At 48.9% G+C, this 12976-nt stretch overlaps 2 protein-coding genes across 2 annotated transcripts in view; one reads left to right on the top strand and one right to left on the bottom strand.

The window, feature by feature from the left end:
- The window catches only part of LOC119275473, an 11368-nt gene extending 7328 nt beyond the window's left edge, over nt 1–4040 (top strand). The window contains exons 3-6 of the mRNA XM_037556323.1: nt 304–459; nt 2035–2339; nt 2431–2977; nt 3305–4040. Coding sequence (XP_037412220.1) covers nt 304–459; nt 2035–2339; nt 2431–2977; nt 3305–3813 — 1517 coding nt within the window. The 3' untranslated portion in view covers nt 3814–4040. The remainder of the gene's footprint in view (nt 1–303; nt 460–2034; nt 2340–2430; nt 2978–3304) is intronic.
- Nucleotides 4041–11415: 7375 nt separating this feature from the next.
- On the bottom strand, nt 11416–12165 carry LOC119281131. Its single transcript, XM_037561749.1, has one exon. The coding sequence runs from the start codon at nt 12016–12018 to the stop codon at nt 11752–11754; it is 267 nt and encodes an 88-aa protein (XP_037417646.1). The 5' UTR covers nt 12019–12165; the 3' UTR covers nt 11416–11751.
- Nucleotides 12166–12976: the final 811 nt, after the last annotated feature.

The following is a 12976-nucleotide window of genomic DNA, read 5'->3' as shown; positions in this document are numbered from 1 at the left end:
GATATTTTAGCCGAGCAGCACTCGTGACCTGGCTGGAGTGCAGGATTAGCATTTTACGCTGACACTCGCTTTAGCGCTGCCGTATACATATACATGCGATTAATGGTTTTTCTCTGTTTGATTTATGATTCATTTTAGATAACAAGTTGCTGTACAATGTGCCATTCTCTGCTTTCGTACAACATCTGATATAGCTCTACCTTGTGCGTGCAGTCATTTGTTTGCTCTAGTTAGCGTCAATGCTTCTATCTAGTTTGATATTCTAACAGCAATTGCTTTTGCCCTTACTTTAATGTTATACAGAAAAATCTGGGTTGCTAAAGCAGAGGCGCATTTCTGATGCAAAGAGAATTGACAAGAAGAATGCTAGGTCTGGTGTCAGATCTAAATATGATTGTTTCACATTAAAGTCTGGTTTAGGAAATCATGATTCCAGTTTCATGGGAAATGGCATGCTTGGTATGTATTAACTGGTTGCAACTATGATTTTGTTTATCGATGTGTTATACTAGTTATTATCCTTCTCATGTCTTATCATAGTGCAAACTTTCTCACTTACAAAGTTCCACATTTAGACATACTAGGTATGCATGTTAGCTCTTGATTTGTCAGCATATGGCCTGTACATGATGCACTCCCTATGTTTGGTATGCTTGAGAAATATAGATCTGTTAGTTCATTTGACCTTTCATGAGCTGTCCCTGGATAAAGAACATGATATGCCAGATCGTGGATGTAGATTTATAAGATAGTTATTATTCTATGGCGCTCACATCCATAACTGATTTTCTCAGTAAATTGATCCTAGATGATGTGGGCAATGGAATCTAGTTGTATAGATCCTTTTAATTTTGTTACTTGTTTAGTTCTGAGATTTCTGTTTTGTTTCATTGTTGATTGTTTTAGAAGCTTCATTTTTAACCTGCAAAGGGCAATTCTTGGTCTTCTCACATTTTAATCATATGATCTAAATAAAATAAAATCTCATTGACATGGAATTGCTTTTCCTTTTAAGCACCCACTTTTGTTTTGGTTTCATCTTCCCTCTATTACTTGTTAAAATGATACCCCCTCAGTTCTAATAGAGATGATATTCGACTTTGCAATGGTGTCTAAATGCATCTTTGGCCATCACGGTATTATGAATATCTAAGTATGAGATGATACAAAATTATATCGTGGAATGTTTTTTCATGACAAACCTATGGTGTTATTTTTATTTCCACTTAACCAACCTAAATAATTTTTAAATAGTTAGTTTACAAAGATATAGAAGTTTGACTGTATGCTTTGTAGAATGCGTCATCTATTTTAGAACAGATGTAGTGCCGAGTTTCGTTATGGCTGTACACAACTCATTCATGATGCAAATTAGTGTTTGCTCACACAAATATAAACACTAATGGGATGAATGCTAGAATCTTTTACATATTGGTGTTTTAATTTCTTTTTTTCCTTTCTTGAATTTCTTGGTTTTTATACCGTATTTGTCTATTTGGTGACCGTTATTTTTTAAACATGTTCCAACTTGCCTTTCTGTTTCCAGTTTCATTTTAGTGTCAGTTGTTCCATTTTTGTTGCTTTGCATCTCTCTAATTGTAATACTAATATGAAAAACAGTACTAATGGCACATCTGTCCTTTTTTTGTTCGTTCTTAAGTGGTACATGATTTTCTTACTAACATATGTAGGATTCTGCAATCTGCATCATCATTTATTATAATTCATGGCCGACAGTGACTTTTGCATCATTAGGCCTTTTCAATTCATCTGATATGCATAACCTACAGCATGACTAATATGGTATTTTACTATGTGGGTGGTTCTTCAGTGTACATCTTTTTACTTAAAAAGTACGCTATATGCATCCACAAGAAATCTCGTTGTTCAATTTCAACATATATTTATGAATACCCTAGGATGACTAATATGGTATTGTAATGGAGAAAACATGCTATTGATTAATTTTTAGGCCTCTTATCATTGATCACGTATTCTTGCATGTCACCTTACAGTGTTTATCTGTTCATTCAGGGGCACATGGCCTTAAATCTGATATCCGTGACATCACGAATCACATTGAGAACCTGACATTGAGTGAACTTCTCGATGGCACTTACAAATATTCCAGCTTAGGAAGAGAAAAAGGAAAGAAGGTATTGCACACAAAAGATGAACTCCTAGTCTCTGTCAGAAAAGCTTTTTTTATGCTATCTGACATGGACAGTAGTCCTGGAAAAGATGGTAATTTTACTCCTAGTCCTAGGCTGCATTCAGCAACCACCTCAAGCTCTGATATCAAAGATCAGTGTAGTGACAAACCATCCTCTTTGGTTAAGGTAAGTGGAATCAATTGTGTTTAAATCATTAACATGTCTTGAAGCACCTCACAATATCATTTATGTTTATTGTAATACTACTGCTACCCAGGATCCTTTACAAACTGAGGTCTGCAATGTTTGCCCAAAGGACATCCTAAGCCGTTTAACACTTCCCCAAGGACATGATCTTGATTCTCTTTTATCAGCTGGAAGCGAGAGCTCAGCTACAGGGCCTTCCATGACAACTCATGGAGCTAGTTTGCCACCATTTACTTGGTCACACTCACAAGCTGGGGTTTACCGACCGAGCGTCGACTCTGGTAAACATGGGTCAAGTAGGAGTAACATCCATTGGCAGTGGTTGAGAGTTGGATCATATCCAACCTCTCAGGATTACGAAGATTTACCTGTCCATCAAATTGATGATCTTCTTCAGGAAATGGATATGGCAAAGTCGTCTATCATTGATTCATGTAGCAGACAATCTAATTTATGCTGCACGGAATCAACTTCTGGATCCCTCGGACAAACTATTTACTCGAGAAAAACTGAAAGCGAGCATGGTCCGCAGCAACTGCATCCACTAGACCATGTGGGCTCCTCAGATAGCTTCCAGAGGAATGACGGTGAACGTTCTCTTCTGAAAGCACGTCAAGGTATGACACAGTTTATTAGGGAACTCAAAGTTGCTTTAATTGTATTATGGACGTAAAAAAGCTTTGTTGACCAAAAGAATATTATAGTGATTATGCAAACTATTTTTCATGCTATATCACTTCTTGGTCCTTCTCCATGCTACAACCTAAGATAATGCAATGAATGATATGTAGTATAAAGCCCCTTTGCATTCTGTGTCATTAGATCTAGCTATCTGCGGGTTTTTAGTGAACCGTGATTACTATTTCATTTGGGTTGCATATTTTGTATTATCCATTTTCAATTCTTAAAATTTGCTGATTTGCTGATATGAGCTCCATGATCAGCATCACGGAAGATATTGTGCGCAGCTGAGACCCTATGTGATATGAGAAGAAGCACGGAAGGGTGGAGTCCCCAAGTATATAGCAATGGGACAATAAATTTGCCAAAGTCACCTCCTGATAAGGTGAAAGCCCGTAAGCCGTCATCACCGTTTGGTACAGCTGAGAGCTCCTCGGGCTCTCGGAATAGTGATCCAGCTCGCAGCGGAAACCATTCTACCAAGAAAGTGGTCGATAGGAAGAACGATTCTGTGTGCATGAGCAACCCAGGGGAAGGGCTTATCAGGTGGCCTGTTCCTATTGAAGATGCTGTATCTCCTGTCAAACCCGAGAAGGGCCTTATGCTTGATATGAGACAAAACCACAGCAATGCCGCAAGGCATCCGATTCATGTATCGTCTCAGGCACGGCTTGAGAAGGAATACGAAAACCAGCAGAAACTGAGGAAAGCAACATTGGCCTCGTCTCTAGGATCGGGAGACTGGAATAAGGAGAGGAACAGGAGATTGTGAATTGTACATTATTCATGTTGACATCATAGAGGCGATATATTTGTCTGGGGATTGGCGTAAACCAGGCAACTGTTTCATAAGAGGTAACAACAGAACATTGGGAGATGCGTTCATTCAGGTGGCGGATGTATTTATTGGGCATTTGTTGGTGGAATTGGTGTAACAAGTGTAGCCTGTCTTCTTTTTACTATTTGCCATCTTATCGCATGTCTCTCACTGTCTTGGTATCTTCTGTTCTTTGCTGGTAATTTAGATTTAGTTATGTCAGCGGGAGCGGTGGTCTGCGCACGTGCTCCAGCTTTCTCTCCCATCGATCACTTCGCATATAAGATTTGTTTGAAGTCAAACTTCATAAAATTTGACCAACTATATAGAAAAAAAATTAACATTCATAATATGAAATCAATTTTTTCATATAAATATGGTAAAACTTTATGAAGTGTGACTTCGGAGGGGGTACTATGTGATCTGTGCGCAAGATTCTTCCCACCCCTATGCATTTATACGGCCTGGCTCGCCAGAACTGGTTTCGTGACCCCTCGCTCGAAACAGATGCCGGTGGAATCGCACAACCCACCGGTCATTTTGCACTTGTGAAGCTGTACTAGCCTTGCTTTGCTCCTACCTGTCGGCACTTCAAGCTGAGCTAGCTTTGCTCTGCTCGGGCGACCTCCCCGCCTTTGGCTGCTTTGGCCACGTTCCACTCCCCTACCCATGGTGTCGTTTCCCTTCGTTGGCGGCGGCCGCATGCTTGAGCTCTGGTTGTTGCAGTCCAACCCATCACCGGCCGCGGCCACCCCGAGCATGCTCGCCCCCTGGCCTTCATCGAGCTCCACCTCATTGGCTGAGGATGCTCGAGGTTAGTGGTTGGAGTCCCTTCATTGGCTGCGGGCCTGCGGCCATCCCGAGCTCCACCAACCCTAAGCATGCTCGACCCCTGCCTCCATCGAGCCCGACCTCACCCGCAACAGACGCCTTGAGCTCCACTGACCTCGAGCATCCTTGGCCGCTCGCTCCCCATCTCGGTGAGCTCCTCCCACATAATTAGCATTGATACAAATTGATTGCTCGCGATGGTGCCGGCCATCGAGCCGATGTAACATTTGGTTGCTCACGCTTTGTCACCTTCTTTTCCATGGAATACAAATGAGTGTCAACATTTTGACAAAATGTTTATATATTTCCGTTTCGTTGAATTTCTGGCACTCAATACGTCCCATTTTAGAAAGGTCTTCCAAATCGTTTTACGAACTTTATTGTTTATTTAATCAATTACATGGTCAATTACTTATACAATCAATTATTTTTTAGTTATAAGATGGCGAAAGAGAACCCCCATCTTCGAAGTGGACGCATACTAATAAGGGAAACGTTTGTGGCCGGTGCGCCGGCCGAAGATTGGGCCGGTCGCACGCGGCACGTACCTGGAATAGATCGAATGCCCCTGCTCTTCTCACCATGACGTGTCCTGCGGGACCCGCGCACCGCCCACCCTCCCCTTCTTATCCATCCACACACTCATCTATCTTCTCCCTCCTCTGTTTCTCTCCCTCCCCAATCTTGCCTCTCCTCTCTGTCTCTCTTCCCCGCGGCAGCCATGTCCTTGCCCGCTCCACCGGCTGTGAGTTTGTTGTCGCGGAACAGCTCCGAGCACGCTGCTGCGAGCAGCTGCAGAGCCACCAAAAAAACCAATGGATGAACTCCATCCCCTTCCCCTCCTCTCTCCTATCCCCTTCTCTCCTCAGTGGCCATGGATGAACTCCTTCCCCTTCTCTCCTCGGCGGCCATGGATGAACTCCATCCCCTTCTCTCTCCAGCAGCCATGGATGAACTCCATCCCCTTCGTCACCCATCCTTAACCTTCTTTTTTTTCTTGCAACTGTTGAAGAAGCTGCAACCGGCCATGAAAAAGGTTGCGTCCACACTCCGAGGTGCTGGAACCGGCTAGAGAAAAAGCTACGACCACCTTAATCGGAGGTGCTGGAATCACACTTTTTTTGCTGGAACCATATGTTCTTTTTGCTTCAAGAACACTACTCTAGTTTTTTTGCTTCAATCATATTAATTTTTGCTGGAACCATATGTTCTTTTTGCTTCAAGAACACTACTCTAGTTTTTTTGCTGAGATTTTTTGCTTCAATCATATGAATTTTTGCTGGATCCATCTTATTTTGCTGGAACCACTTCAAGTTTTGCTACAACGGTGTTCGATTTTTGCTACCACCGTCTTTGCTTTTGCTACTCCCCTATTTCTGATTTTTTGCTGGATCAATCTTTTCTGCTGGAAGCTCTCAAAGAGAGAGAAAAAGGAGGTTGTGGATGCCATGGAGGGAGCTGCAAAGATTACAAAAAATGCTACAACCAGCCTCCTAGGGGAGCTTCAATCGAAGGTGATGAATTTTGGGGACCGGCCACCACGCAACCGCGAAAGCTGGAACCGTTGACGAAAAAAGCTTCAACTGTTTTCTAAAAAAGCTTCAATGGGCGTGAGAAAAAAGCTGTTGCCGACGGCATGGCGGTGCGGCAAAGGACGGTGAGGATGGGACCGGCGGCGAGCTGGTGATGCTTCAAGGCAGGCCTAAGAGCGTCCATGGCGGGTGTCCAGACGAACAACTGGATGTGCTTTTTTAGAAAGAAGAAACGAGGCAAAAAGGCTGATCTGACGGTTGGTAAAAAGGTAAACTAATGTGCCAGATGCGACCGGCCGAACCGTTCCGCCGGTGCACCGGCGCCTATGAGTCGCCTACTAATAATGAGTCGGTGCCTTCCCATCATGAAGATCCCCGGTAGGATGATGATGTTGACGAGTACGCGGGTGAAAACCGTGACACGGATTCCGAAGAAGAGACCGGTGGTGCTGAAGAAGAAGCGCAAGATGGGGAGAAGAGTCTGACAGGGCTAAAGAAGAAGAAGACGGAAATGGTGTAGAAGCTAAACGAGCAAAACAGCCGCGGAAGCCTACGTACATGATAACTCAAATTGCCAAGAGCGGGAAACACGTTTGTCCCAAGAAGAACACAAATAAGTGGCGTAACGTGTTAGCTACCATCGTCCATGAAAACCACAACATCAACCTGAAGTCCATAAGGGGTTGACCTGCTGTTAGCAAAAATGAGAGATATTTTCAAGTTCAACGACCACGACATGGCCTGACCTGCTGTTAGAAAGACATGCCATGCTCACGTTCACCTCAGCCTTGAGTTCCCAGAGATACAGTGCAAACAAACTACTGGAAGAGGGAAATGATTTAGATGAGGTTATCAAAAATAGATGAGGTTATTTAGGCTTCGCCCCGCCCCCGCGCGTCGCCTCTGGTGCACGCGGGAAACCCTAACCGCGCCGCCAGCCGTCCCTCCCCACTCCTCCCCCGCTTCGCCGCCGCCGGAGGGGACACCGGTGAAGCCCGTGTGGTCCCCAGGGAAGGTGGCGGCGGGGCGTCCTCGCCGTTTCGCCATGGCCGACCGCAGATCTCGTGGCGACCGGTGACGCGCGGCGGTGTTCCGCCGGTGGCTGGCGCCTGCTGCCCGTGGGGCGGCGTCCCTCACGGCGGCGGGGCTGCCCCTGAATGGCGTTTGGTGGTGGCCACTTGGCGGCGCGTGGGTGGGCCGGATCTGGGCTGCGGGTCTGCGTCCCCGTCATGGCAGCGCTTGCCGTTGCCCTCAGCCATGAGGCGTGGTCCTGGCGGGCCTAGCGCTGGTGGTGCTGGCCAGGACCACGCTGGCAGTGCCCTACTTCATCTTGCGTCGTCTCGCTGGCCAGTGGTGGTGGTCATCTTCTTCGCCAGAGATGGCCGACCAGAGGCTTGGTGATCGGATCTCGAGATCCATCATCTAGTCCCGGCTACGAGTTGGGGAGACATGGTTGCCGGTGAAAACCGAGCCAACGACAGGTGATGGCGGTGTTCTACGCCGTTACCTTGATGGAGGCATCATCGTGTAACTACCGTCGACCCACTCGTGCTGCTCCGGAGGAAACCCTAGGATCTGGTGTTCCAGATTGAACGATGGTGGCACTGCGGTGTTGTTCCTCTCTTGGGAGCATCGTTTGTGGAGCAACGCTGGAAGTCAGGGGCAGGAGGTGGAGCGGCTTCGTCTTGCACGGAGCTTCGGTGGAGATGTCAAGTCATGCCTGACCGACAGGTGCTACGCTTTGTCATGCCTGGTCGGCGGGTGCTATGCACGACATATCTTCCAAAGACTTCAAGCTATGTCGGCTGGTGGTACTTGGCAGCATGATGCTGAGGTGTATCAGTGGCGACCGCGACGTGCTCAGCTGTTTGCGCGCAGAGAAGAGGTGCCGTTGGGCGCCCTGGTGGCGCCGACGATAGCTAGATTGAGCAAGGTTGATGCATCAGTACAGTTCTGAAGATGGAGAGGTGGCAGTTGGCGGCAGTGGCCTCTGGGAGCACGCCGGGCCAGTGTGTGCCCCAGGCCCGGCAAGTGGCTAGGTTGGGGTCTCAGGTCTTAGATGTTAGGCTTGGCTGCGAGGTCTGTGGTATTAGGCCGGACTATCAACATCCCTTCATTAACTGGATAGGAGTAGCGACAGATGTTGCCTAGACGGTGGCTCCAGACTTACTGTTGTATTCCTTTGTAAGGACTTTTGTGAATAATTAATAAAGTGGCTGCATGCATCATCCAGATGCAGAAGCTGGGGTCTTCCTCCTTTTCTAAAAAAAATAATGAAAAAACTATATTCTACGACTAACTATGAGGAATGAGAGGTGTTCCTTGCTTACTAAACTCCCAACCATACCAAGAGGACAAAGTAAAGTATAAGGACCTCCGGAGCAAAATCTCTGGGAACCGCACTCTCAACACCCGTGGTTTCTAAGGGAAGGAAAGGTTTCAATTCAAACACTAGGCCGCGATATGGGAAAAGCACGATGCTAAGTTCGCTTCGCAAGGTAAACCCGTGTCCTTCAGTGATATCCTAGAGCAGTGTACCAAGAATTTGATTCAGGATGACTACGAGCAGCGGGAAAAATTGTTCATTTCATACAAAAAGTCTAAAAAAAGCGAGGATGTTAAGTTCAAGTAACTCTTATATGTGAGACCTAATAAGAGAGTTGTTTACTTTCCAGTAGATCAGTGATTAGTGTGTGATAGCATTGCCGGAAATTGGGTGCAAACTTTCTTTTTTTGAAACGAGACAAAAGATTTGCCATTTTCATTGATTAAGCAGAATAGAATTGCCCGGTTAATTAACGGGAAACCGGGCGAAAACCGTCACAACACGCCCACACAAAGGGCACACCGGCCGACCTGGCACCCACAAGACCACGCACACCGCCGAGGAGAGGACACTGTCGAGGTTGCCTGCAATGTTATCGTCATCACCTCTCCCCGAGCAGGCGACTCCGACTTCGGCACTGACGACCCATCAATACCCCTCCGAACGAATGACACCGGAGGACCTCATCGGCCAAAGCCAAACAATCGGCCAAGACGTCCAAGACCGGCAACTCCGATTTTGTTGATGCGCTTCATGGGAGAAAGTTGCAAGCCTCGTACCGACCTAGTCCATCACAACCTCCGGAGAGCACCGTCCGCTGAAACCGCCCTCATGGAGTCATCGTTGCCGCAGGGGCCCCGCCACGTGCAGCTCCGACTTCTCTGTCACAGCGAGAAGCAAACATAGGCACACCCATAGGCGCATCGGACCGCCGACATCAGAAGGACCAGCCGCGACCCAGCTCCACGCGCCACCATCATCGTTGCCGCACGAGTCACAACGCCAACACCTCGCATCACCGGTTGGGCACCAGCCAACCATGATGCCGTGTACGTCCAGCCCAAGGGAAGCACAAAGAGGGATCACCGGTCTTCAAAGCAACGCCCCAAAGGAGGAAACGCCGTAAGGACGACGTTGTTGCCCGACCCAGTCGGGTCTAGGCTTTCACCCGAAGAGCTCGATCCGGAAGTAGATGTTGCGCATAACACGACGGCGCCTCCAAGAAGGATAGCGACGCCCACAGGCACCGCCGCCGCCGGCCGACAATCACCGGCAAGGCTTTCGCCTGAAGCAACGCAGACCATCACCTCCACGCAGTCGACCAAGACCGACAACACCTCCGCTGACCCGCACACACCTGCCGCAGCGGTCGCGCCACCGCCACGCAGGGCCACCTCAAATCTCGAAGCATGCGAGAACCAGCAGAACTGACACCCACCTCGCGCTGCACCACCACACAACCACAGACCCTCCTCACAACACCAGAGCCGGGGGGGAGGACTGCCACACCATCCCGAAACCTGCCAGGGCCAGCTACCAGCCCAAAGGAACGAAGCCGTAGCCCCGGCCGCACTGCCCAGCCACATACAGCCACCAGCCCGGAGCAGCAAGCCGGCACGGCCTCCCAACACCGTGGAAGAGCCGGATCCGGTCGTAGCCAGCAGATCTGACGAGCTGCAGCCACCGGATCGCTGAGAGAGCCGCTAGGAGCCAGCTCGAAGTCGAATGCGAGGAGGACGCCCAGATCCGCCGGAGAAGAAGGGGGGCCCCACCCACACCCGACTCGCCGGGGAGAGACGCCGGCAGAAGCCCACCGAGTCAATGCCATCACGCAGAGCAGCCAAGGGGCCCGAGCCTCCCCCACCGAGAGCCGCCACATCCAGGCGACGAGCGCGCCCCGCCACCGCCGTCCGCCACACGGGCTTAGCCCGGCGGCATCCTCCGGCGACGGCGGCGGGCAGGGAAGGGACGAGGAAGGAGTCCGGCGGCGCGGTTGTTTGCTTCCGCCCGTGTCGCCAGAGAGGCGACGCAGGGGACGGGGATATAGTCTGTTGGATTTTGAACTGAGAGTTTAATTGGGTGCAAACTAGATTAAAGAGAAACTTAATTCGCTCAAGCGTTGACTGCGATGAAGAAAGAAGAGGCTACAGTTGCAGATGGAGTCACGTGGAATTTGGGAGTAGCATTAGTACATGAAGGTTTGATGCATGGATGAATTTAAGGTGGGAGAGAATATTCGACAATGTGAATTTGTTGGAGCTGTGTCAAATATTGTGTATAAGGTAGGTTACATATGCACCTAGAGTCGTATTGTACCTAAACAGGGTATAGAGCCGTGTCCTAGTAGAACACTTGTATCCTAGGCCTCCTATATAATATGGGAATAGACACGATGTAATCTATGCCAACATTGTTACACATGTGCACACGGGAAGCCGCAGCATGTGTCGGCTCTTGAGAGGCCGGTGTGCAGTATTGTCACGATATCACAGAGAGGAGCACCCATAGTCATGTTCCAAAGATTAGCTGATGTTTGATAAATCTCGTTAACAAATCTCGACCGCGCTTCGTGCAATTGTTTAATCTTTGGTAGATCAACTTCTGTCTTAAAATATTCTAACACGCCCCCACATATGAGCTGGGTTTGAGGTGTGCGAGACAACCCAAACATATAGGTTGAGTTTGGGGTCCGGTTAGGTGATGTTTTTCTGTTCGGGGTGTCCGCACGGACAGGAGTAGGGGGTCTGGCTAGAGATGCTCTTAATTCAGGTAGCATGAGATCAGTATGAATACCAGTACAGATCGGTCACATATGTTTTGCTGCACTTTGAAACACAACTAGCTATACCCAGAGCAATATTATACATGTAGAGCATAAATTAACTATACATTAAGAAGCTTAAGACATTCGCAATCCTCAGTTTCACACATCAGCCACCACTAGCTAGCTAGTACTTGAAATTCAAAAGATCAACGCGTCCAAATTAGCATACAAGACACATATATATGCCATTTCATAGAAGCAAATAGAAACTATATATATAGAAAAACCTTCGTAGCTAGCTAGCTAGTCGATCTCTGCATATACGGCTAATAGTACAGTAGTACATCGTCTCCCAGGTCCATCGTAAGCTAGTCATGAATGATTCATGAGCACGGCTCCATGGTCGCGGGAGAAGACTAGACGTACGGCCGGCAGCGGTATCAGTTGCCGGCGCCCCAGAGGAAGGCCCCCATGGCGAAGCTGCGCTTCTGCTGGACGCTGCCGTGGACGGGGAGGCCGTAGTCGGAGAGGAGGCGGTCGAGCTGCCACTCGGGCATGGCCTCGTAGTTGGCCCTGGTGTACCTCGGGTAGTGCAGCGGCATCTGGAAGCGGCGCGCGCCTCCGCACCCCGCGCCCTGCTGCTCCCTGTCCCCGTACCTCGCCGCCGCCCGGCCCTCCCCACCGCCGTTCGCCACCATCGTCTCCATGTACGTCCACCTAGAGACCAGGCTAGGAGGCTTTGTAGGTGGTGGTGGTGATGTGGCTGCGTCGCCCTGCCGTCTTTGATCGAAGGTCTGAGCTCGCTAGGTAACGAAGCGGGCAAGGCGACCGCCTTTAATAGCGCCGGGCGGGAGTCGAGGACCCGCGCGCCATCGGAAATATCGCACGGAGAGTTTGGTAGTTTATCACGAGGAATGCAGCTGAGTCAGCTATAACTCTGTGGCCCGTGTGGCCGATGTCGAGACCCAGTACGTGTGCCAGTGTGTGTTCGAACGGGCAGTTGGCAGTTGGCAGGCGCGGCGTGCGTGGACGGCGGACGTCCCACGCCCGTGCCTTGTCAGTTGACACCCGTGTGCCGTGCATGCACATGCAGGTCAACGACTCCCTGCGCCGTCCGTTGCGAACTTGCGAGGCCCGCGCGGGGGAAAAGGTGGCAGAAATGGCCAGCACGGCATAGCAGGCCCGCCTTTTGGACCGGCGGCTGGGCGTGCTTGTTTAGTTGAGCCGGCCAGGCACGACTCTCTCTGGCTCGCACCAAATGATCGATCTGACGGGTGTGACGAGGGTTTATGGGCGTGGTACGTGAGACCTTGCGTTTGTCGCCCATTTAGTGCTGATCCAGCTTTCTTGTCGAGGACCTATTTTTTGCGGATATTGTCCAGGACTTTGTAGGGACGAAAACGTGCAGTAACAACGTAGAGTACATGATCGAGCAGGTCGAACGGCACTTGTTTCATGGCCCAACTAATCGTCATGCAGGGCTGTAGGCATGCATGGACCGGCTCGTATCAGGTGGATTGAAGGTGTAGCTGATGTCAATTTTGCCGAGCTGTGTGAGAGAAAAAAAACAGAGTAGTGTATATCGCCCCAGTCTTAGGAGCTCTTTTCCACTGAGTCACAAAAGAAAAAATGGGCGAGGGAGCTCATTGTATTTGTGTAATAAAA

The sequence above is a fragment of the Triticum dicoccoides genome, chromosome 3B (assembly GCF_002162155.2).
Source record: "Triticum dicoccoides isolate Atlit2015 ecotype Zavitan chromosome 3B, WEW_v2.0, whole genome shotgun sequence".
NCBI classification, from domain to species: domain Eukaryota; kingdom Viridiplantae; phylum Streptophyta; class Magnoliopsida; order Poales; family Poaceae; genus Triticum; species Triticum dicoccoides.
This window is presented reverse-complemented; position numbering and strand designations above follow the sequence as displayed.

What these genes read in the sequence shown, in the direction of transcription:
- LOC119281131 (XM_037561749.1), bottom strand. Translation starts at nt 12,018, where the DNA reads ATGGAGACGATGGTGGCGAACGGCGGTGGGGAGGGCCGGGCGGCGGCG.